The sequence below is a fragment of the Macrobrachium nipponense genome, chromosome 34, assembly GCF_015104395.2.
Source record: "Macrobrachium nipponense isolate FS-2020 chromosome 34, ASM1510439v2, whole genome shotgun sequence".
Classification (NCBI taxonomy): Eukaryota; Metazoa; Arthropoda; class Malacostraca; order Decapoda; family Palaemonidae; genus Macrobrachium; species Macrobrachium nipponense.
Window position 1 is genome coordinate 28541822 of NC_061095.1, and position 26547 is coordinate 28568368.

The 26547-nt window shown below is 42.7% G+C and overlaps 1 protein-coding gene across 1 annotated transcript in view; it reads left to right on the forward strand.

The window, feature by feature from the left end:
• LOC135207998 (acetyl-CoA carboxylase-like) overlaps positions 1-26547 on the forward strand; it is a 460030-nt gene that overhangs the window by 231864 nt on the left and 201619 nt on the right. Inside the window, exons 17-22 of the mRNA XM_064240089.1 lie at positions 19285-19424; positions 19570-19736; positions 20022-20128; positions 21573-21704; positions 25224-25427; positions 26222-26340. Coding sequence (XP_064096159.1) covers positions 19285-19424; positions 19570-19736; positions 20022-20128; positions 21573-21704; positions 25224-25427; positions 26222-26340 — 869 coding nt within the window. The remainder of the gene's footprint in view (positions 1-19284; positions 19425-19569; positions 19737-20021; positions 20129-21572; positions 21705-25223; positions 25428-26221; positions 26341-26547) is intronic.

The window sequence follows — 26547 nt, forward strand, 5'->3', positions numbered from 1 at the left end:
TTAGGCTGCAGTAGAGGCTCTGATAAAGTTTGAAAATAATGGCCAGGAAGGGTAATGGATGGAATGGGAGTGCCTACTGGGTAATGTGGCACTCACTTGGAAATGTGTTCTGCAATAAAAGTAGTGAAAGTTCTGCAATAAAAGTAGTGAAAAGTCTTAAAAGACTGGGTGCTCCGTGGCACTTGGGAAGTGCCCCGTAAGTTGGTGGCACTTCTGGAATGGCACCTTCTGAGGAGGTGAGACAATCACATGGAGTGTGCGGCGTACGTCACACTTAAGGGCGTTCCTCACTTGGGAGACGCTGGAATGGGCTACCTGTAGGTCCAATACAGGTGCACGGCACTTATGGAGGCGTTCCGTGGTAGAGTGATCCGAAATGGTGGATACTCTAATGAATGGGCATTCCGTAGGACGGATACGCAGGTATAGGGCTAACTGTACGTCTGTACAGGTGCACGGCACTTTCAGGAGGCGTTCCTTTTGGGACAGCACTAGTAGTGCTGGTATTGCGGCACTTCGGGAGGCGTTCCCTTGATTGGGTGATCCGGGATAGCGGATACACTAATGGATTGGGCGTCCCGTAAGGGACAAGGACGGACACAGGTTTGACAGCACTTATGGGCTGGTATTGCGGCACTTTGGGAGGCGTTCCCTTGTTGGAGGTTGTTTGTTTAAGGAAGGATTTCGGAGGGTGGTTTGCGGTTTGTTCGAAGGCCTCACTGACCCTTGTACACGGACACACTAATCAATTGGGCGTTCTGTAAGGACGGACACGCAGGTAGAATGGCTACCTGTACGGCCTGTACAGGTGCAATGGCGCTTCAAGAGGCTTTCCTTGGACAGCACTGGTAGTGCTGGTGTGTCCCATTGGACGACACTAAATGCAGTATACTGAAATATACTGAAGAGAAATGGCACTGCTCGTGGCAGAATGTAATGGTGGAGGAGAGAAAGTAAAAGGTGGGAGTACTTCAGCAGCCAGTCGATGGACAGTGTCACGAATTAGTGGCACTGTAAAAATGGTAAGACCTGACGTGCACTGGGGGTGGCCAGTCCTAAACTGGTAACGACTTCCCTGTCTGGAAGTAATGAATTTGCGTGGCACACTGTGCGGGTTGTGCTTGCGGTATACGCAAGTCTTTTGTGATAAAGAAAATGAAAAAACCACTCAGGCAACGACAGGTAATGGTAATTTTAGAAATGCTCAGTCCCTCGCTGAAGTACTCGGTAAATGAAATAAATAAATGCTTGCAAACTGCAATGGACACAGGCGCGTACGTATCACGCTCAGTGTAAATGAAAGACACGAGACTAAAATAATGTTAATTCTGCATGCATATAAGAAATGGACGTAGTACTCTTGGCTTCGTGAATAATGGGTTCTCTCTCTCTCTCTCTCTCTCTCTCCTCTCTCTCTCTCTCTCTCTCGGAGAGGGTGAAAATGATATATGAAAAACTCCCTTGTATTGAATTGAACTAATAATGTTAGTTTAATATGACGCAACTTGCGTTAAATGATTTACTTACGTTAACGTGTAATGAAAGAATTGCTTTGGAATACGATTTATGAAAACGATAACGCACTCGCGGTGAACGATTTTTTCGTTAATGGTAGCGGCTTGCGCTTATGAAATGATTTGCGTTTCAATATGAATTTCACAAAGACGCGTTTTACGTTAACAATTCTTGTAATTTATTCTACTTGAAGATTTACGTTAACTTTACGTAAGATTACTAGGTCCCTGTGACAAGCGAAATGACGGTAAGGATTTTAAGCTGAAATGTTAGCAAACATTTGTAAATGGAAAAAAGTTACGTAAAGTCCGAAGTGGAATGAAACTTTCGCTCAGCGAGCGAGTGAGCGATGCGACGTGAAACGCAGTGAGCGAGCTGGGCAGCGTGTCGTTCAAACAGCTGATTCTCTGTAAACGCGGAGGCAATTTACAACACGAAATTCTAATTTCTTATTCAAGGCGAATTACGTTAATTTCTCTGGCAGAACGATAGATACTAGTATACCGAGATTAATATTATTTACGTTAAACTTTCAAGACTTACGTTACTTTGCTTAAATCGTTGAGATAATGCTTAAAGGGATAAAAACATGGCTGCCGCTTTGAGTGAAATGAAGGCTGGCTGGGACAGCGCAGGTGCGAAGCTTACCAAGCTGGCCAGCTTGAACGGTTACCAACACTTGGAATGAAACCTCCGTTAAAATGAATTCCCCTAACCTATCACAGACAAAAGAATTGTACACTTCTTTTGCCATAACTATTAGCAGAACACTCCTAACTAGCTAGGCTTCCCAACACAGCAATAAACCCTGGCAAAGCACTTCCTAGTTTGATCTGGTACTTTCTGGCATCTATCTAATACACGTGCTCTGTCTCGTCATAACGAAAAAAAATGCAATTTACAAAATAACAGAATTCGCTCGGCGCTCTGGCTGTTACAATATAATAATATTTCTCATTTAACACTTATTTAAAACACTTCGTAATAAAAATACTTAAACGTACCTTAAGCTAACATTGGTTATAGAATAATCATTTTGTTCATGAAACTTACCGGTCAGATATATATATAGCTGTATTTTCTGAAGTCCGACAGAATTTAAAAAACTTCCGACACGCAGTGGGTCGGCCAGGTGGGGTTAGTACCCATTCCCGCCGCTGGAGGCGGGTGGGGATCAGGAAACCATTCCCATTTTCTATTCATAATTTTTCTGTCGCCGGTGCTGGAAACACCTGTTTCCAGTACCTCCGTCTTAGATTTTGGAAACTTCATTGCCGCTAAGTATCCTAATTGTCTTTTAATTTATTTACTTGGATTTGTGGCTAGGCATACGCTATCTTAAATTGATTTGAATTTGATTCATTTTTGCATAAGATATCTGAATCTAGTTAGGCTAGTTTCAGAGGGTCTTGTCTGCAAAGATAGGGTGTGGCTACCGAAAGCTTCGGTAGATCCGCACTTGGTATGCACGAGGGGTATGAGTCTTGCTTCTTTGTTGAGATTTGTCATGTAAGGAGTGTGAGACTTTGTCTAATTCCGTAAGGAAGACGTATGATTCGTATGTACCCAATTAATCAGTAAACATGTCTAATTCCGTAAGGAAAACGTATGATTCGTATGTACGCAATTAATCAGTAAACAAAAGTCAGGGTAGTGAACCTGCTAACCTTCCTGTAGATTTTTTTTTTTTGCCTAACCCTGTAGTATGGCCTACGGGTTATGAATATGTCTGCGAGAGGTGATCGCTTTCCTTCATTGTTGTGAAGAGTGCTACTTCTGTTATTGTTTCTCCTAACCCTGTAATGTTGCCTTCGGGCCCTAAACAGTGTCTGTAGAGGTTATTGCCCTTTCTCTAATACTCTTTCGATTCGTATCTTAGATTCGAAAGTGCTTGCTTTAGAGAGCAATAGTGAAGTGGCTAAGTGCAGTGACAGTGAACCTTGTGTAGTGGAGGGTGCGTCAGATCGGCCTTATTTCGCCTCTAGGCCGGGACCTCCCTGCTTGACTCCCAGGACCCTGGGGATAGAGCATGTTCGAAAGCCGAAGGAGGGTTACAAGGAACCCCACCGATCTGGCGTGCCTTCGGCAGTTTCTGATGAAAATCTCCAGACTGCCTAAGTGCGTGCACGAATCCTGAAGGATTGCTTCTCGTCCTCCGAAGCGTCCTCCCCGCGCAGGGGTTGGAGCTTTCGGAAGGACTCGCGCCCTCTAGAAGCTTTATAGAAGAGGACGCTTCATGTCCTCTCTCTCGTTATGCGTTCCAGTGAGAAGTAAGAAGGCGAACGTCGCCTGATCACGTGTACGTCTTTCCACCGAGAAATATGAAAAAGAAGTCTTAGTAGCAGGACGCTTTTGAGAGCGGACGTCCGAGCTTTGTTACTGTGAGAATAAGAAGGCGTTCCCTCGCCCCTCGTATTCTCACACGATCAACCCTTCTCCTGAGACTGTTTCGTGCAGTCGGATTTCTCTCCGAGATGTATCTCGCTCTTCCCTGAAGGCAGTTTCGCTTGTTTTGACGCCTGTCAGGAGCGTGACGCTTTTCTGCACGCTTCTTTTGACGCTCGGCTTGGACGGGACGTTCGGATGGACGCCAGCGCGCGCGCATGGCCGCCGCGCACTAGTGGACGAGCGGAGCCCCCCCCCCCCCCCCCCCCCCCCCGCGTGGATACCGAGCCGCGCCGGCGCCGTGGACGCCGAGCGCGCCCAGTGGATACCGAGCGCCGGGCCCGGGCGCCGGTGGCGCCGATCGTGCTCGGCTGCTCCGCCAGTGGACGCCGGAGCGCGCTGCGCCAGCGCACGCCAGCGCACGCCAGCGCACGCCAGGTGGTGTCGCCTGGCTGAACGTTTTCTGTGAACTCTTCAAGCTCTTGTTTACGATTTGGGCCTCAAGAATTTTTTTTTTACCTCTACCTTCGGTGATACCTTATACCCACACATGCAAAGAATGTGAAGCAAGCAGTGCTTCGGAGGAAGCTTAAAGTGAACAGACAACTTCGTCTTCGACACCCAGCAAGACCTCGGGTTTCGTGAATTCAAGAGGTCTCTGTCAATAATATATTGCTTTTCGCAAAGGTGGATGGAGTTAAGGAAAGCTCAAGGGAAGATCTCGTTTTCTCTACCGCAGTCAAGACTTTGCGATAAGGCAGTTACGGGTTATGTAAAGGCTCGATGTCCTGCAGTCAGGACTCTCGGCAACGTTCAGTAGAATTCTTGCAAAGGCACTCATCAAAGGACGCTCTTCAGGAAAGCGCAAGACAGGACTTCCTTTGCCATACTGCAATAAATTTTAAGCTTTAGCAGGCATTAGTTGTGATACGGGAGAGGAAGCTGGTTGGAGAGTTTCTTCCTCTTCCCAGGATAATTTTGCAAGCTTTTTAGCCCATCTGAAAGGGTTTTTCAGATGATAGATTTTGTTAGTTTCTAGTCGGGACTACGCTGCCGAATTGAACATCGTCGTTCTACCTGCCGTAAGCCCAGTCTCTTAACAGGATTCTTGCCCTTTCCTCGTTTGAGACGGGAATCGGAAAAAATAAAATGCTCGACTTCCTGGATTACCTTTTGTCAATTCAGTGACTCCCCCATTGACAATATACAATTGTTTGGTCAGTAAGTGGGTATCCCCTCATTGACAATATTCTCTTGTCCCGTAAATGGGTTAGTTCTCATGACAAACTCTCATTAACTTGATATTGCGTAAGCGAATAAGCTCTTATTGACAAGATTCGGAAGAGCTCTCATTCGTCATTCGCAGACTCGTACAAGAAATAGACTTGTAGACTACGTCAATGAACGCTTATGTCCAATAAACATAAGAAGCTTGAGCTGTCTGCTTCGATTCTCATTAAGTTTTGTTCATGAAACTTTGCCTGTCAGATATGTATGTAGCTGTATTTCCAAAATTCAGCTATATATATATGTCTGCCAGGTAAGTATGAACAGACTGTATGTGATATAATTTCATATTTTGCCTTGCGTTATTTTACTACTGGTTGGTTTCAAGTCATATACGCTTGCTGTAGTTACCTCTTCGGATGGCAACTGAGAGGTCTATTGTCTATTTTAAGGACATTTAATCGTTACTCCCTGCAGCCTCCAGGAGTTTCCGATTTATCTTTCACCGTTGTATGGTAGTGTTCTGACGACACAAATGCATCTATATATTTAGCGTTTTCTGTTTCGCTTAAATATACCAGCTTGAGAGTCTTTCTGCTCAAAAAATAACAGGACCTATTTCTTCGTAGAATAGGGTAGCTGGCAACCCAGACATAAAGTTAAGAGACGACGTTCGTAAGCTGCTGGCTGCTGCTGTGTCTGTCCTCCAGTCCAACCGAGCCAGTAACAGATCGTGCGCTGTTATGCGCGGTAGGTTACGTCTCTCTCTCTGCGGGATTGACTGACTAACTGTAGCTCTGTCCTACAAAATCACGGACTTTAGCCTAAGATTGAGGGGATTTCTTACGTGATGAATAAACGTTGCATTCGTTTTGCCTTACTATGTTCAACATAGTTTATCTCTTAATCCTTTCGGTGCTCGTTACCGCACGGTATAGAACTACGAGTATACCGCAACATTGCACTTTTATATGCTCTCCTGCTTAGGCAAAGCGCAGCCTTATTAGGGAAGTAAGCATACTCGGGGAGGAATGGATGAGCTTGCTGGGGACATTTCCTTCCTGAAGAAGTTTGTTTCCTCCCCTCGAATAGACTGCAATTCAGACCTCCACAGTTTTTTTTTCCTACCGGGAAACTGAAATATTATTCAAGATCTAGGAATGATTCTGAACATCTCTCAGTGCGTCTATCACCTGAGGGTGATAGAAAGAAGGTGCCGACATCTGGATAGGGTTCAGATGTCCTGGATCTTAATCTGAAGGAAGTAAAAGCAATTTCGGTCGGTCCCTCCCAGTCCCCTCGAAACGAGTTTTTGGAACCAGTGGTCCAGATCAACTCTGATATTCCACAGCTCTCTCATATCGTTAAGAAGTATCTTCTCTCGGTCCCTGTTCGAGTTTACGAGAAAGAGCCTATTATAACAAACAGGCGTAGAATGTAACGATCCTCTAGAGGTTCGTTACAGGATTGCAGAAGTCCGTTACGAATCGTCTCATATCGACGGCAGCAACTATTGACTTCCGAGTGGAATCTTTCTTTAGAAGTAAGTTGAGAGTGTGGAGACTTTAGGGACGCCCTTTCATTCTTCTCTTCGATATGTTGAGGACGAAGAGGCTTCTTCTTCTCTGCTCCCTTATTCTCGATCCGGGATCGGTACCATTAAACGCCATCCTATGATATTGAACGGGGATGGATGTTTAGTTCTCTTTTCCCCTTTTTCAATCGCTTAGGAAATGTAATAAGAGGATTTATGACGTCACAGGGAGCGACAATGATGCTGATCGCCCCATGTGGCCTTCAGGATCCTGGATTCACAGAGGTCACATACTTCCTAGTTCACTTTCCAAGGACCTTTTCCCGAGAGAGGCGGTCTACTCTTAACTCGAAAGGTACCTATAACCTCTCCGCTCTGAGTCTGACTACGTTCAGACTATCGAGATGTTGACAGGCAATAAGATTACCGTCTTCCATTTCCGTCTGAAGAATGGGATAAGCTGGCAGTCACAACTATTAAAGAATAAACGCAAATATGTTGTTGACGGCCTTTGGGCTCAGAGATTTGCGTCTGTCAAACAACAAAGCCCGTTCACGATCTTTGAGTTCTGTGGAATCTCGAAACTCGCCTCACCATCTACTTTTTTGTCTCACCTGTTTTCTCGGAGTCCAGACACTCGTGCGAGATCAGGCGACATATAGTAGCCCTGAGTTTCTTGTTGACAAAGTCGGTTGCGTTATACACCCCCGATGATCGTGTAACATGAGACCAGGTTGGACTGTCAGGCATTCTTCCTTCGGGACTGAATCGCCTTTTTGCTCCTCACTCCTTTCTCCTGGCACCAGAAGCTCAAGTCAGGAGTTGATTCGCTGACGACGTTGGGTTGCGTTGATACACCCCCCAAGGTTTGCTTAGATTGAATCGCCCACATTTGCAGTCCAGACACTCATCCTTCAGCAAAGAATAGTGCCTTATGGTCTTCAGGGTACAGCCTTGCTGTCCTTGATTTCGTCTGACTGGTCAACTGTCGGATCACCTGACTTTTAGTACAGACGGACTGACTGTGCATGTCCAGATCAAAGCTTTCCAATATGGAACTTAGACGTAGTCTGAAGTTTCTTGATGTCAAAGCATTCGAACCTCTCCTACCTGTTAACTTCTTGCATGTGATCAGGAAGGACCTTCTTCTAACTACCCTAGCTACGACAAAGAGGGTTAGTGAGATTTTAAGCCATCGTCACAAGTTTTGGCTTAGAGAACACAAGGCGGTGTGCTCTCTAAGCCTTCCATTGTGGCCTAAGAATGGAAACCCGTTTTGTCCTTGGGCCAGGTGCTTGGAAGCAAGGATGGCACAAGTTAGTGGGCAGGAGCCAGAGAGAGTACCTGTGCCATGTCGGGTCTCGCAAGTTTTATCTACATAAAACTCAAGAAAGTCGAAGTCATTCGGGGCAATCTGCAGTGTTCGAAAAAGACCAGACTTGCCCATATCGAAGAACACCCATGGGCTTTAGTGTTAAGGAGTTTCTTTCAAAAATGCTCTTCATTGTGTTTGCACAAAGATTTGAAATCTTTTTATCTGAATGCTCACGAGGTGAGGGCGCGCCTCGGAAGCATTTCAACAGAGCATGGCACTCAGCACATCCTGAGTACCATGTTTTTAGCGAAGCAACTCTGTGTTCACGTTCACACTCCCTGCGAGATGTGAAGATGGCATATGAGATCTGCTGCTCGCTAGGGCCCATACGTGTCGGCAGACACAATCTTGGGGGCAAGAAGTACCACTCAGCCTATCCTGTAGAAAATGGTTAGGAAGAGCTCTTAATTTAGTTGTTGAGTCGCCGACAAACGGCGACTTCTTAATTCTTAAGCCTTAGTTAACACACCTTAACTTTGGCTAGGTTGGTCAGGTGGTGATATATATATTTATATATATATATTTATTTTACTTCTTAGCCCTCATGGTATGGTCAATATGGTCTAGTCACATTGTGGTCACGCCCCCGTTGACAGATCTATCTGGAGTGCACCAGCTTTATAGGTCTCTACCTCGCTGGCAACTCTAGTAAAGCAGAAGCAGACTTGGGTGACAGTAATCACGAAGTCAGCTATGCTAACAGGTGGAACCAAGATGTAAATCATCTGCATGCATTTGTTTCCCAAAATCCTTCTATTCTGTCCCTTCCCACCTCCAAAGGTGGGATTCAGCTATATATATATTCTGACAGGTAAGTTCATGAACAAAATGATATTGTTATGATACAATAAAGTTTGTTCATACTTACCTGGCAGATATATATAATCAAGTACCCACCCACCTCCCCTCAGGGGACAGTGGAAATAAAAATTATGAATAGAAAATGGGAATGGTTCCTGATACCCGCCTCCCAGCGGCGGGAATGGGTATTAACCACCTGGCCGACCACTGCGTGTGTCGAAAGTTTTTTAAATTCTGTCGGACTTCAGAAAATACAGCTATATATATATCTGCCAGGTAAGTATGAACAAACTTTATTGTATCATAACAATATCATATTGCATGAATGGTATACCTTACCGTGAGCCAGTGTGTGTCTTTCCCTGCAAGTGTGCTTTGATATGCGCTTTGAAAAACATTTACATTCGTTTTACAAGGGGTAACGCGATTTACAAGCTTTTTTTAAGCAAGCTAGGTTCGAATCCTTGGCGAGGTCGACATTTTTACGTATGAGCCCGGCCTTGAGAGAGGCTCCGATACGTAAACAGGAAAAGTTAAGGGAAAACAAAATGAATTTACTTGAACTTACCATAAAAGGATTTATAGTGATAATTTACTCTAGAGGAAAGGTCGCCAGAAACTCAGCTAAATACTTTACAGCTATTTATTTACAAGCTGCTCGTACTGGCCTGGAGAAAAGTAAATGCAACGGCCCCCACATGGACTAATAACATCTCTCAAGTGAATGATTGCTGGCGCAAAATGGGATTCGTAAAAGCTGGTTTCATAATCTTGGGTAATGCAACACTTGCGGGGCAGATAGACTTGACACGTGACTCAGGGAATCTGGAAAAGAATCCCAGATTAGACAAGATAAAAGAAAAAGGATTTCTTGCCCCAAATTACGATTGTTTCGTTCTCTAACACGGGGTGAAAATGAACTTTAATGTTTCACTGAGGTATGCAATGACTTCATTTGTCTGGGACGATCACACAAGGGAAGCATGCCGGCCATGAGGCAGTGAGAGGAAACAAAGGGATGAGTTCTTTTGATATAAAGTTTGAATTGGGAAAATGGGGAGTAATTAGGCACTAGGATGTAAGGGACTGGCAATATGCTGTTTCACAAGACGTACCTGGATGCAATGTTCAGTGTGGACCCTTTGTGGAAAAGTGCTTTGTCTTAGGTCTGGGTCTCTTGGCGCGCCAGTACGCCATGGATAGGCCTAAATGTGGGAAGGCTGGCTGCGGACATCCGTCCGAGGTCACGTCTGGAGACGACTGGGGCCGATCGCAGGCGCCTTGCCTGGGTGTTGGGGGTCAGCTTAACCCCCCACGAGCAGGGCAAATCCTGGAAACAGAACATACAGCCATCAGAGGGTTCACAGGAAAAAGAGCTTAAGATATAGGCCTAAGAAGTACCAGTCTGCCTACATCCTTCCCTTTTGAGATACGTCCCTAAAGCTGACAAGAGTCTATTTTCCCCCAACTTTGGAACTCCCCATCTCTGGCTGGCGGGTTTTGGGTTCCCGCGGTTACTAAAAATCAGCTGATATTTAGAGGACTATGGCTGCTCCTTTTATTACCAATATTAATAAAAAAACTGCTGGGAAGGCGAGGCGTTCAATAAACGTAGCAGTATATATAATATATATATATATATATATATATATATATACTATATATATATATATATATATATATATAAAGGTAGCAATATATATATATATATTAATAATATATATATATATATATATATACTATATATATATAATATATGATATATATATATATATATATATTATATATATATACATATATATATATATATACTGATATAATCCATACTGGAAAAGTTTGTCTCTTTCAAAATGGAGTGTGAGACAAATTCTATTCCATTAGGAGGAGTGACACAGCAGGTCTTTATCCCAGGCTCTATGTCAGAATTCTATCAGTTATCATTATCAGACAGTCTGAGTTGATTGAAGAACAGACTATTACTGTTAGCAGAAATTCCTCCAGTGACATTGTACTTAGATTCCTCATCAGCAGGATCGGGTGTCATTCAAGGGAACCTAGATAAGTAAGCATTGTAGAACTGGAAGTTGGCTGGAGGAATCTGCAAGAAAAATATTCTGTCTTTGGAAAAAATAGCAATCTTCTCAGACAATACTATGACCCTGCTACACCTTAAGAAGCACAGAAGGATAAGTTCTTGCTTAAAATGGAATTCTGTGTTGGTCAGAGTCCAAGAACATACATACTTTTGATGCCAGTGTTTTGTCCAAGGCAGAAACACCAATATGGCTGATCAGTTGGACAAGAAGGGCCAGATCTTGCTGATGCTTTAGTTTAGGTTTGTTTATTCATTTTCCCTTTGGTTTGTTCCTTTCTGTGTTGATAGATATATTAGTAGTTACACAAAAGTTATTTGTACATAAAAAGTGAAAACAAGCAAACAAAATGCCAAATAATGATAAACCAGCAAAAACAGAAGCAAGTATGCCCTGTGAGTCTAGGAATGAAAGTCAGTGGTTTGAGAAACTGCTGTACAGTAATAATTATAATTGACAAACTATTGAAATTTGTATTCTTATTAATTTTTTCTTATACAGGGTTTTGCTTGCCTGACCAGTTCTTCACAGCAAAGGTAAAGGAGACAGTTCAGAAGCTGATGAATGTGTTGAGGGATCCAAACTTACCCTTACTTGAGTTACAGGTAATTCAGTGATGACAAAAATTTTTTTTTTTAGTTTTGTTATACATTATTATTATTATTATTATTATTATTATTATTATTATTATTATTATTATTATTATTATTATTAGTTATTATTATTATTATTATTATTATTATTATTATTATTATTATTATTATGTATAGAGGATTGGATTAGTTTATCCAGACCTCTGTATAAGAAGGAATTCTTGACTCCATGATTTCACAAAATCTAAAACTAAACAAACAACACACATTCTATATTTATGGTGCACAGGACTGAGAGAAGTAATGATGAAGGATACTTCATTACACTTCAGCTAAAGCAAAAATATGGAGGATAAGATTCCAGATTTTGCTTAATTATAATTTTCTGAATTGATATAAGTGCGCAGATTGTTGTCAAAGAGACTGTGCATCAGTGATGACCACTAATGTGAATTTAGTAAATAAAGTTTCCACATGATATTTGATGCTATTCAGTCTCATGACAGGAACAAATATGATGCTTTTGAATGAAGAATGGTCTATGTTTATATGTTAATATAGTTATGAAACAGTGCTATGAGGCATCAGAATGGAATGGACTCCACATTCCTGATAACCGTATAGTGGGAAGAGATCAGAAAAAGCCATAGCTTTGTTATTTTAATGACTTTTAAAAAGAAAGTCACTACAAACATCTGAAGCCATACTCAATCATGTCACAGAATATGAGAATTGTTCACACACGAACAAACCCTCGGTCTTAACAATAGGATAATTTCTAGCGCCTAGCTAGATCCGGTAAAAAAGTAGATGAAAGCAAGGAATCTTGTGGTATCTGGCAACGCATGCGTAGATCGGGTGAAGAGTGGTCAAACACCGAACATCTACTCCAGTCTTTCTTTACCGCCTTGAGACGAGAGTTGGGTTTTTTCCTTCGTCAGCGACGGACCCTCACATTACTTGCAGTAGGTGCCGTTCCAATTTTTGTACGATTACAAATCCTTGTACGTAATGCCGGGCATGGCCTTTGGAGCAGTGGAGGAAGTTTTATGGTAAGAGGGAACGTTGGAGAGTCTCCACTCTTCCTTCTTGGGAGGGCTTTACTCCTATTCCCGATGTTTCGTCTTCTGCAGTCGTCAACCCCCATAGTAGCTTTGCCCCTGCTTCTCCTTCCTTTTCTTCCATTGATTCGTCGATGGAAGTTCGTCGATGGAAGTATCGAGAGGTCGCCAGGGTATTAATTGTAATTTAGCCCCCTCTTCTTCGGGAGTTTTTTCGGTGGTTCCCGAGAAGGGTGAGGTTTTTTCATCATTCTCTTCTCTTCCAGAATCGGAGGTGTCCAAAATGGCGGCAATTTGGAAGACGCTTGGGCTTGGGGGTACCCCGTCCTTGGGGTGGTTGCTAGCGCATTTTGAAGAGGCTTGGCCCATTGCACCCCCTCCGCCCCCCCCCAGTCCAGCCAGGCCATCCCTCCCCCCCTTCCCAGTCCAGCCAGGAATTTCCCCCCCCCCCCGCCCCCCCCCCCCCCTCCAGGCCTCGTTTCCTCGGGAGGGAGCAGTAGGCCATCTTGTATTGCTCCGCCGGTGTCTGCTGCCGCCTTGTCTTGGAGTGATGCTGCGGCGTCAGCCCCGTTGTTGTCGTCACGGGGCCCATCTTTGTGTATTCCTCCGCCGTGGCGTCTCGTTTTCCCCCCTCGCTCAGAGGGGAGGTCATGACGTCACCGCCGCTTGTGACGTCACTCTCATCGATGACGTATCTTCCAGTCGCCTCCGAGCTGCCTCTCTTAGACGTGACGTCATCTCTGCCGCCCAGTTCAAAACATCTCCCTTCCTTGTCTTCGGAGCCTTCTCTGGCACGTCAGTCCGAGCTCATATGCCAGGCGGTGCTTCAGAGGCTGGACTCTGTTTTAGATGTGAAGTTGGCTGCCATTATCGGTTGGGAGGACTGGTAGGAACCGCGTTGCTTTGTTCCCCCGTCGCCTTCCGAGAAGAGTGCGCATAAGAAGCTGGTGCTGTCTCCCTCTCCCTCTCCCCCCTCTACGCCTCGTGGGCGTGTTAGGCATTGGAAGGCTAAGGACCTTGCCCTTCCTTCGCCGCCGAGGGAGGAACAGCACGGACGCGTTCCCGAGAGTGCTGTGGTGTCGGGCAGTGTTAGTGATGTGTATTCTGCAGGGGTTGCTTCGCCGCCGAACCTCGTACGTGCAACCACCCCACCCCGTCCTTGCACATCGCGAGCGTGTGGCAACCTCCCCCGTCCGTGCACGTGATAGTAGTGCTCCTTCTTCTCCCAGGCCTATTCGTCGCCGTAAAGACCTGAAGGCGCCTGTCAAGAGGTCGAAGGTAGTGAGCACGGAGGTGGTGCAGCCGGAGTGTTTGCTTGCTTCCAAATCTTCCACTATAAGGGATTCTCCGTTAGTCTTGAGTGCTCGAGTTTCCCCCCCATCTCACGTACGTACGGCTGCCATTGTGTCTGTTCTTGGCCGTCTGGAGTCACCTGTTGAGGTAAGTGATATGCCTAATGTTTCAGTGGGTCCGTCTCGGAGGCTGACGCTTGGACCCAGCCCAGATAGGCTAGTGGAGATTTCAGACTGTTTGCCTACTAACCCATCTGTGAATTTTGGTGAAGTAAACGCATTAGAGGAGGCTACACATCCTTCTCGTCATCGGTCGCCAGTGCTAGAGCAGGAAGAAGGGGACACGCAGGAGTTTCTGTCTTCCTTTTCGGAGGTTGTTGATCTCTTTCGTGGGTTCAACAATTTGGAAAGTAGGACTCAGGATCGGTCGTCCTACACCCTTTCTTGCTTGGAAGCCTTGGTGGGAGCTGCTCAGGACCCCAAATCATCTCTCCAGCTGCCGTTGTCAGGGCACGTTCAGTCGATCTTGCAGAAGGTTAACGCCTCTGTTTCTGACCGGGACGGTTCACTTTGCTCTAGAGGTTCTACCAAACTCCTATCCCCACTTCTCACAAGACATAGGAAGTACTATGCTACGAGCTCTGCATTTTTGTTGTCACGCCATCTTAACCCAGACGTCATTCACCTGAAGCTGGGTTTGACTTTGGAACAGGTGAGGTCAGTGGCTCCGTCCCTTAATCTCCGCCAAGGACAAGCTTAGCCTTGGAATCTACGGTGGCCTCCATGTTGCAGATGGTTTCTTGGCTGGACCTCTGGTCTGTGGTGATTGCCAAGATAGCTTCTGACAGGTCCCCTGATGGGTTGGTGAGTGCCGCCTCGCTTGCCAGTCTTTTGTAATCTGGGGGCAAGGCGTTTTCTTATTTAGCTCACCTCAGTGCCAATTTACGGGCTAATCTTCTTCTGGTTAGGAGGGACGCGGCTTTGTTTAGGATGGAGAGGTCGCTCGACACCGAGTCTTCGCTGGCCTTGAGGAACGGTGACCTGTGAGAATCGCAATTTTTGTTTCCATGGACCGAACTCGACAACGCGATAGACTGACGTCGGGCTGACACCAGGAAAAAAAACCACCGTCTGGTGCACCAGGCTGTGTCTAAATCAGAGCCCTGCCCTCGGAGACGTTTGGTCCCCCTACCCCCCTCCCCCGGCTCCAGCAGCCAATCGAGGAGATCGTCCCCTGGTAGGCCATGGAGGACCTCGAGTTTGGCAGGGCCTTCCCATTGCGTCACAGCCCAAGTCGCAGGAAACAACGCCCCTTTCGCTCTCGTTCCTTTAAACCAAGAAAAGGCCCTAGGAGCAGAAGTTAAGGGGGCCGTCAGTAGGTTGGGCGCCTCTCCCTCTCCTGCGCCACAGGTGGGGGGATGCCTGGCTGGCCATTGGGCCAAGTGGCAGTGTTACGGGGCGGAAAATGGGCGGTAGATGTCCTTCGGGTGGGGAGATACCTGTTGCCATTCGACTTCTTCTCCTCCTCTGTTGGACAAGCTGCAGCTCAGGAAGACGTATCCCCCAGATTCTCTGAAGTTCTTGGCTCTTCAGGAGGAGGTGCAGAAGATGCTGGACAATGATGCGATAGCGGAAGTAGTGCGTCCGTCCCCGGGGTTTTACAGTCACTTCTTTTTGGTGCCCAAGGCATCGGGAGGATGGAGGCCTGTGATCGACTTATCCACCTTGAATCACTTCATCAGAAAGACACGGTTCAAGATGGGTGGAGGACCCTCACTCGGTGTTGGCAGCCGTAAAGGAAGGCGACTTCATGCTGTCAATAGACTTGAAGGACGCATACTTCCAAATCCCTGTTCATCCCACGTCCAGGAAGTTCCTTCGCTTCTCTCTGGCGGGCAAGATCTTCGAGTTCAAAGTCTTGTGCTTCGGGTTGACCACAGCCCCTCAAGTGTTCACAAGGGTCTTCTCTCTCGTGTCAAGTTGGGCCCATGCTCAGGGGATCCATTTGCTGAGGTACCTCGACGATTGGTTGGTCTTGGCAGTTTCCAGAGAAAAGCTGCTGCAAGACAGGGATTGTCTTCTTTGGTTCTGCCTGGACCTGGGCATATTAGTCAACCAGGAAAAGTCGAACCTTGTACCCACTCAAAGGATTCTCTACCTGGGCATGGTCATCGATACGACAGTGGCGAGAGTTTTCCCGTCGGATCAGAGATTGGAGAAGTTGCGGGCTGTGGCGTGCAACTTCCTCTCAAAGTCGCATCAGTCAGCTCATCAGTGGCAGGTTCTTCTGGGAGTGCTATCTTCCCTGGAGAAGCTGGTCCCTCATGGGCGTCTTCATCTTCGGTCTCTGCAATGGAGACGGGGAATTCTGGTCTCCGGCTGGGAACTCTCCCCTGTTTATGGTCCCACTGTCTTTGAAAGTGAGAGAAGACCTTCATTGGTGGCTGGACGACCAGAATCTATTGAAGGGCGTCCCTCTGCGCTCTCTCCCTCCGGACTTCCTTCTGTTCTCGGACGCCTCCCTCACAGGTTAGGGCGCACACTTAGGCGGCCTCATCGCTTCAGGCGTTTGGGGTTTGGAAGACAAGCAGCAGCATATCAATGTCTTGGAGTTGAATGCAGCTTTCCTGGGTCTGAAGGAGTTTCGGGGGATGGTAGAGGGTCACTCTGTCGTTCTCATGTCGGACAACACCACGGTGGTAGCCTACGTGAACAAACAGGAAGGCCTCGTCTCTCAGCAGCTTCATGCCTTGACTGTCGAGCTTCACCTGTGGGTTCAGCAATTCGGTAGAGCTTTCAGCCGGGTATATCCCAGGGAAACGGAACGTGGTCGCAGACAAACTCAGTCGCCGGGATCAGATCTTAGGCACAGAGTGGTTCCTTCATCAAGTGGTGGCAGACAGGCTTTTCCAGATTTGGGGGAGACACATGCTGGACCTTTTCGCGACACGTTACAACAGGAAGCTGGAAGTGTTCTGTTCATTGGTCCGATATCCCTTCGCATTGGCAGAAGACGCATTCCAACATCCCTGGGACAACGTGGAGGTGTATGCCTTCCCTCCGTTTTGTTTGATCCGTCAGGTTCTGAACAGGCTGTTGGGTTCACAGGGTCTCAGAATGACTCTGGTGGCCCCTCTGTGGCCTCAGGCGGAATGGTTTCCAGATCTGCTATCGTTGTTGTCGGAGATTCCGAGGGAGATTCCGCTTTGCGGCATCTCCTGTGTCAGCCCCATGCAGAAAGGTTCCACCAGTCAGTAGAATCCCTCTCTCTTCACGGTTGGAGGCTATCAACTATCTCCTCCGAGAGAGAGGCTTTTCTCAGAAGTCAGCTGGGCACATGTCCAGCAGTCTTAGGAAGTCAACCTCCGCAGTTTACCAGCAGTCTTAGGAAGTCAACCTCCGCAGTTTACCAAGGCAAATGGGCGATCTACTGTGATTGGTGTCGTAAACAGGCTTTTTCTCCACTCGCGACCTCTATTCAGCGAATAGCAGACTTTTTAACCTTCCTCAGAGACGAGAAAAGTTTGTCTGTGTCTGCTATTAGAGGCTACAGGGCGGCTCTGAGTTTGGTGTTACGCCTGAAGGGTATCAACGTCTCCTCATCCTGGGAACTTTCCCTGCTAGTCAAGGGGTTTGAGCAGTTGTCTTCTCCTAGAGAGCTCAAGCCCCCAACGTGGGATGTTTCCTTTGTGCTTAGAGCTTGACTAAGAGCCCATATGAGCCCTTGCGCCGCTCATCTGATAGGAACCTGGTGCTTAAGACAGTTTTCCTTTTAGCTTTAGCATCTTCCAAAAGGGTAGGAGAGCTCCACGGTCTGAGTTATGATGTGAAGCACACCAGGGGTTGGAAGTCAGTGTCCTTCGAATTCGTTCCGGAGTTCGTGGCCAAGACCCAAAATCCCTCGGTGCATGATGACAGGTTCACTTCATTCTCCATTCCCTCACTGACTGACTTTGTGGGTGGTGATGCTCAAGAGCTTTTGTTGTGCCCTTTCCGGGCCCTGCGTTACTATCTTAAAAGGAATCGGCACCTTAGACCAGGCTGCGGCAGGCTTTTTGTCAGTACAGGCCGTACGTAGAAAGAGGTATCTAAGAATACTATCTCTTTTTGGATACGGGAAGTCATCAGACAGGCATACTTGACTCTTGATGATTCCATCGCCACGTCTGTGCAGGCTAGAGCACATGACGTTAGGGGTATTGTTCCCCCGCTGGCTTTCAAAAAGAACTTGGCTGTACATAGTGTATTGAGCGCTGGTACTTGGTTACGCCAGTCCACGTTCACCTCTTTCTATCTTAAGGATGTTGCCCACAGATCTATGGACACATTTTCCCTGGGTCCTGTGGTGGCTGCCCAACAGGTTGTGTAACTCAGTTGCCCTTTGTATCTTACCTAAGATGATTGTGTGGATGAGAGAATGAGTGAGTTGGCTGGCCTCCTTCTTTCTCTTGTGCCTTTCCTTCTTCCTTCGGGCCGTTTAAGGAATTGACACATCATTTGCTGGACTGGTCTGATACAGGTGAGTGAGGTAGTCATACTGGTAGTGTGGTCGTGCAGTATTCAATATCTTACCCACTATTTAGTAGCATAGGCTCCGCTCCTGGACAAGGAGGAGTCGGGAGTACTACAAACCCTAGTGCCCTGGTTTGTTTTTTGGACAGTCACAGTTTTTCTTTGGTTCCCTATACAATGGTTATCCCATATATCATTGTATGTCTCTCAGGTTCTGAGTGGTTAGATTTTAGTGTATCTAGCTTCTCAATGGGCTTCAGTCCCTCTCCAAGAACTATTTCTTTTGAGAGCTGGACTGGCGGGTAGGCCCCCAACCGGTCTAGGATGTCTTATACCTCCCTCCAAGTATGAGTCTATCCTATTGTTAAGACCGAGGGTTTGTTCGCGTATGAATAAATGACAAATTTTCTAAGACAATTTGTATTTTTCATAGCTACAAACCTGAGGTCTTAACGTTATACTGCCCGCCTCTAGCCGCCCCTCTTTTTGTTAAGTCATCCTGAGTTGGGAAAGACTGGCGTAGATGTTCAGCGTTTGACCACTCTTCACCTGATCTACGCATGCATTGCCAGATACCACAAGGTTCCTTGCTTTCATCTACTTTTTTACCGGATCCAGCTAGGTGCTAGAAATTATCCTATTGTTAAGACCTCAGGTTTATAGCTATGAAAAATACAAATTGTCTTAGAAAATTTGTCATTTTTAATAGGGTGTGAAATGCATACTGGCATATTCCCTTATATCTGTATTATTATCTACGAGCATTGATGACCTTGTATGTTGTTATACTGGTTACCCTAAGATTCTGCTAACCAAAAATGATTTTTAAAAGTAATATTTCATAAAATTGGACACTTTATTGATAATCTGATAATGTATATTTCTACTTGATACAGGAAGTAATAGCGTCAATTTCAGGGCGGATACCTCAAGCTGTTGAGAAGAAAGTACGGAAATATATGCTCATTTATGGCAGTAATGTTACGTCAATGCTTGCCCAGTTCCCCTCTCAGGAAATAGCTACTGTAATAAATAAGTATGATCATTGTAAGGTTTTTCATTTGTCTATAATGATTTACATATGTAGAAATCTGACATTTTCCACTCATTGTGCCTTTTCTGTTGTAGTAATCATTAAAATGGTCTATGATGTTATATTTTTGTATATTAAAAATTTTCAGCCATGCTGCTTCCCTTCAGAAGAAAGATCGTGAAGTATTCTTGAAGACAATAAGTGGCTTGCTACTCTTATGTGAAAGATACAAAAAGGGGAGCAGGGGTGGAATGACACAGGTTGTACAAGAGTTGCTAAAACACTATCTTCAAGTTGAGACTCAGTTCCAGCATGGTAAGGATAAACTTTCAGAATGACATTAGTTCCTTTCTAGAGTGCTAGTTATTACAGTGTGAGCTTTAAGTGCTGACAATAACCGTACACTGTAGTTTATTGAGTTGATTATTGAAATCCAATTTATGAAATACTAGGAATACCAGTGCCTAATTCTGCATTAAACTTCACTTGATTTTAAAAAGAGTTAATTCTAGATGGACAAGCCAAGTGTTTCTCAATGACTGATATATGTTAAGTAAGTCTCATAGCATGATATTAAAGTTTCCTTTTCACAATTTACAGGGTCATATGATAAGTGTGTTCATGCCATAAGAGAGAGGAACAAGGATGACATGGCCAGTGTATTGTCAACACTTCTGTCTCATTCGCAAGTCATGAAGAAAAATCAGGTATGAAAGAAGAGTTGCAAGGAGATATGTAGTCTTAAAAGATCAGGAAAGTTTAGGAAAATGTTTAAGTTAGGGAAAAGCTAATGGAAGCACCCAAATAAACAATTATAGAATAAATTGGTAATATATTTTTAGTATAATGGCAGAAAATAAGAATAAGTAAAAAAAGAAGGGTAGCCCTTTACATAATAGATATGTCTGGCTAGATCAGCTGATCAGATGTCCAACATAAAGCAAGTGATGAAAGCTGAGAGTCATGAAGCCTATTTTTCTAGTGTTCTTTTGATTTCAGCTGTATTAAATTGCTTTGCTAATTGAAATTATTTAATTTAATTAAATGTGTTTTCACTTAGCTACATATATTTATGTAATTAAATAGTAAGTCACTCAGACTTGATCTGAACATGTTTCATAACAAAATTCATACAAAAAGAAACATATTGACAATTATTACTGGAGTGTTATAAATTGATTAACAAAGTAATGTAAATGTCGTCCTTCTTTTTACACATTTTATAATAGTACATAATGATGTTAAGTTCTTGACTTAAGAAGTAATGTTCTGTACATGCAACCTTCAAATATATGAAGCATAATGTTTAACAAATTATCATGTTGCAAGAATAGTCTTCTGTTAAGATTTAATTATTTAGTAAATTGAGTAATCCTTGAGTATTTGCCACATATTTATGCAGATAAAATAAAATATGTAATTTTTACAGTTATTTATTGGAAATGTGAAACATGCTAAGATGTAGGCATTTACAATTCAGTTACATCACTTATTGAGCCTGCTTATATAAAAAAAAAGTAGGGTAAAAGCTGTAAACTTATTAGTATGGAAATAAAAGATGAATTGAAAGTGGAAGAAACTAAATAATAAAGCTTCAGATAAAAAAGCCTAGGGAGCACTTCAGTGAGTTGTTACCAGCATGTCAGACTCATAATGTATGAAATAATTACTGGATGAATACTGAAGGTCCAGGTAGCACTAGTGTCAAGGGAGTGTTGCTTCTCCACTTTTGTTTATGAAAAAAAGATTGCTACTTTAAGGACAGTGGGCTCTATTTTATGGCTCATTATGATTGATAGTTTTGTACTGAATATATATTTCAATTACTTTTGAATGAAAATTTTCTGTATTTTATATTCATTTTGCCATTATTAAAGACTTCACTTGGGCATAACCAAGCAGATCGAGTATTTTGTTGAATGATTATTCTCTCTCTTTCTCTCTTGAACATTTCAAGTTGCTTTAGAGTAAAAAAAAGATTTACAAATTCTCCCTTTCCCCAGTCTGGATCCTTGACAATTTATTGTTGTTAGTTTCTTTCAGGATATTATTCTGATGATTTTTTTTTTATAAATTATTATAATAAATTGTGTAATATTTCATATGCTCTTCAGTCCTGTGTTCTCAAAACTTGTCTCTTTTATAATGTAGATGGTGATTCTTTTGATTGAGCACCTTTGTGACCATGAACCAGGCCTTACGGATGACTTGGCATCAATTTTGGAGCAGCTAACTAAACTGAATAGTGCCAAGCACTCTAGGGTTGCTCTGCGTGCAAGACAGGTAAAAGAATTCGTTTTTCGTTGTGCTTATATTTGTGATGAATGCTAATTAGTAGCTTTGTTTTGACTGTACTGATATAAATTGTGGATGAGATAAGATGAAGTTTAGCGAGAAAAATAGATAACATGAAATGTAATGTGAAATTTTTATGTTCATATTAGCACTTCCCTTAGCGGGTAGTGCCATCAGTGCACCGCATGTAGGCATTACATAAGGTTCATTGCAGTGTGCCTTCGGTCCCTTAGCTGCAACCCCTTTTGTTCCTTCTACTGTACCAACTTACTTTCCACCCTCTTTTAACAAGTGATTCATCATGCAACTGCTAGGGTTTCCTAAGTGTAAAGCCTTTCAAACCTGTTACCATCAGTATCCGTTTCAGCGCTGAATGACCTCATAGATTCCTGTGCGTGGCATTTGGCCTAAATTTTGCATTCAATTCATATTAGCACTACACTTTCTCTCTTGTAGGTCGTTTATCCCACCTTGTTGTAAATACTTCTGTGAAAGAGCATAAGTCTGTTAATTCACAAAACTATATTTTCAAAGCCTGCATTCATAGATAGTGCAGTTTCAGATTAAAGGAAGATAATTTCTTGGCTGGGTGGTTGGTTGCATTGTGCAGGAGCCGCTGGGCCTTGGTCACTTCTCATGTGTCTAGCTTGCTGATGGCAAGCTCTGTCTGTAATGGTGAAGACAGAAAGACCCATTTTGTGCATTTTTTTTTTCTTTTAAGGTTAGTTTTCCTGTCATGCCCAATTTAATTAATTCAGTATATTAGCATACTATTTCTTTTTAATCCAATAACCCTTTACAAACTTCTGGATAACAACTTAAAATTGGCTTAGGTTAAGTGTTTTAGTAGAAAAGATAGTGAATTTTGGCCAGTTTCACCCTAATATAACCAGTTTTCCCAACCAGAGTTGTAAAAACTGGTAACAAGTTCTATTTGACCTCAAATTCAATTCACAGGCATTGCACTGATTATTGACCATTAGAAACAATTAAAAACAAAATTATGTAAAGTTCATGTACTAAAGTTCTGGTTTGATTGGCTTCTAGGACTTATCTTTGATAAGCCAGGGTCAGCTTACTGATGGCATCTCCAGTAGGAGAACTTCATCACCTTCCATTGCTCCTGATTGGCCAGTACAGGCATTTCTAGGTCATTCAGCCAAGAGATTGCATGTTTTGTGATGGACTTTTGTTTGTATGTGCCCTATCTTTTACAGATGAAACCTGCTGGGCTGCTTCCTTCCTTTGGGATTCTGTCAGGGCTTTATTTCAAGGAATTCTTCTTCATATCCCTGCTGCTGTTAAACAACTTTTTCATGACTCTTCTGGATGAAGTTCAGAGGGAACCTGGTGGTGTCATATCTGGTGAACCTTTTTTACTATTTAGATAGAGTGGTCAGATCCTCGAAACCTTACTCTGCAGTGAGAAGGAATAGTGGTAGGGATAGAATTCTTTGTGATCTACCTGTCACATTTTGCAATGAAAGTTTTCTCAAGACCCACTTCTAGGAACTTTGGCTGGATAACTCTACACCATTTTTCCCCTGAACTGGCCCAGCTAATCTTATTTAGTATAAAACTTTTTTGTGCTGAAAAATATGCCAGATACTATGCTGTGACCAAACAAATGTTGATTTATAAGACTAATATTGCTTCGGGAGAGATATTCCCATAGAGATTCTTGTTTGGAAGAAGTTTCTATTTTTGCCTAAAGCTTTGCTAATTCCATGAGAGTGAGAAATGTTGATCTTCTTGCTCAGAGGGCCTAACTTTAAGCTTTGTATACATTTGTCCAGTTCTCTTGCTGAACAAGGATTCTGCCTGGTTGTTGAGATTTAAAGGCTCTGTTCTAATTATGGTCTCTGAACGAATCCTGGTGATTAATTATGCTCTGTTGTGGTGGCTTCAAGATTAGTCAGTATAGCAAAGATTAGAGACAAGACTCCTACTTTTTGCTGCTGAACTGTTCCCAGGTGACCAGAACCATGCTCCAGACTGTTACCTTTGAGAGGTGAAGAGGATCTCTCTTTATGGGTCATCTCAAAAAGAACTACCAAGTCATACATCCACATATAGACTTACTGGTAATTTTTTACCAGATACATATGTAGTCATAATAACCACAATCCCCTCTTAATTTCATGGAATTCCTCAAGATTTTTGGGCATACTTGTGACTAAGTCTTGGTTTCAAATGCAAGAATATGAAGTGATTTTAGTGATTTTGATGTCTGTAGCTAGATCAGAAACCCTTCATAACTATAATCCAAAAAATACTATTGCACAGCAAATTAAATATTCACCTAAAAAATTATGTACAGGTAGTATTTGAGTTACAATAATTTGCCTTAATATAATCCAGTTTTACGATGGGGTTAGCAATTAATATCGATATGACAATACTTTGAAAATATTTTTAAATGTCGCTCGCAACGGGTGCAGGCAGCAGCGTACAATCAAGCAGCGAGAGAGACCAAATTACAATAGATTAACTTCTTTACCTCCATCTATTTATCCTATCTTCTAGTTAAATAAGTTTAAAAAAGTAAAAGAGAATTATAAAATATTTGTTACTAATGTTATACTCGTTGCATAAATAAGTACAGCCTTAAACAGCCAAACGAGAAACAACTTTTTTACTAATTACAGCCAAATCTAATAACAACAGCGCCTGTTTTGCTTGTATATCAACTGTCGTAGTTATGTTATAAATGATATTGTGTTGAATAGGATGACATATTTTTATGTTATAACCCTTATTTGCTATGGATAAAAGATCAGCAAGGAAATAGACTGCTAAATTTAAACTGTAAGTTGTAGCTGAAGCTGAGAAAACAAAGTTCAAGCTGCTAATAACTATAAATTATTGTGCATCAGCAACAAGGATAAAACTTCCTTAAACTTTGATATGCCATCAATCACATAGATAAAATTGAGAGAAAAGTATTTTAATCAAAACTACTATGCATGAAAGATTACATTTTACTGTTGTTTTCATGCTAACAGAAGATAAATACGTAAAGCTCATTACGATGAAATCAAGTGAAAAAAAGCGAACAGAATCACTTGATTTGTTTTTATAGTAATCAAGTGAAAAAAGGGAACGGAATCACTTGATGTCTTTTTACACAGTAAACATGCCCCCAATGCAATTTATTAACGAAAGAAACAATTTCATTCACAACAAGACTTACTCAATTCATATTTTGACTTGAAAACACTTTGTATAATGGAAAATGACCTTGTCGCATATAAATAAAGTATCTAGATATTCATTTATGCTAACTAGAAGCAAGAAAATTGGTTCAGAATTGAGTTAAATACAGCGAAGAAACTTGTATTTGCCATTAGCTGATTTCCAGACCAAGACATTGACCAACTTGTTTGTATTTTATAATAAAATATGGTAATCCTCCATATCTTTCAGTTTTCAATTAATTATAAAATTACTGTAGTTGAGAATTTAGAATACTAATCACAAATCTGTTCACTGTTTATTCGTGTGTAGGTGTTAATTGCCGCTCATCAACCAGCCTATGAACTAAGATTCAACCAGATGGAATCTATATTCCTACCAGCTATAGACACATATGGCCATTCATTCCACCCAGAAAACCTTCAGAAGCTCATCCTATCAGAGACATCAATTTTTGATGTTCTTCATGCCTTCTTCTACCATGCCAAAGTATCTGTTCGAATGGCAGCATTGGAGGTATGACATATAATCTTTTCCTTACAAAGTACTGATCATGTGTATTGCAGTTTGTTATTTGTCATTATGGTTTTTATATATTATAATCAGCCCATATGAAAAGTTTAGACATTTTGTATATGTTAGATAGACTTCAGGTGTATTTTAGAATTTTTCTGGAAATTGAAGTTTCAGGGGTTAATTTCCTGTTATATAACTATGAAATGATGTTTATTATACTTTTGCTCAAATGCACAATATCTACATTGGACCCCTGTATTTATGGGGGAGGAGTACCAGACAACCCCTCCCCCCTCCAGCTACTATGTACTTAGAACCCCTAGGAAAATGCTTCAAACTGTCCATTTTGTTAGTTCAAACTCAGGAAAAAAAAAAAAACACTAAAAATGCTTATACCTGGTTTCTTTTTAATATTTTTATAACAAAAAGTGCATTTAATCATAAAATTGATATGAAAATTCAGTAATTTGTGGATATTTTTTTTTAGAAAAACACCGTGAATATGCAATTTCCCATGAAAAATGGGTATAGGAGGTCCATAGAGAAATCTGTGAATATGTGAGTCCGCAAATAGTGGGGGTCGACTGTACTCCAATAACAGATTTCCTATACCTTTGGGAAGAGAGGGTCTAGAAATTGATTAGAAATATGTTTTTGTAGCTTTCAACATAATAGATAGGTTTTACAAGAATAATACTCCCATATTTGCAGTGAACTCAGCTTTATTTGAAGATTGTTCTGTTTCTTGAGGAAATTTTCAATCATGGTAATCAACAGTATTATTTCCCGATTAGGTGTATGTACGCAGGGCTTACATCAGCTATGAGCTTACATGTCTTCAGCACAAAGAACTGTATGGTGGAGTTTGTATTGTATTCTTCCAGTTTCTGCTGCCATCATCTCATCCAAACAGGTAAATTACCATGATTAAACTAATAGTTTGATGATACTTTATATACTCTCATATCATGCGAGTTTTGTAGACTAATTTTGAAGCTAATTTTAAGGGGTCACATCAAGCACAATACTTGAAACTACTGTATGTAATTTTCACATATTAGTATTGTATTATAAAATACAAACATAACAAATACAGCGTGCATAATTTCCATGGATCTTT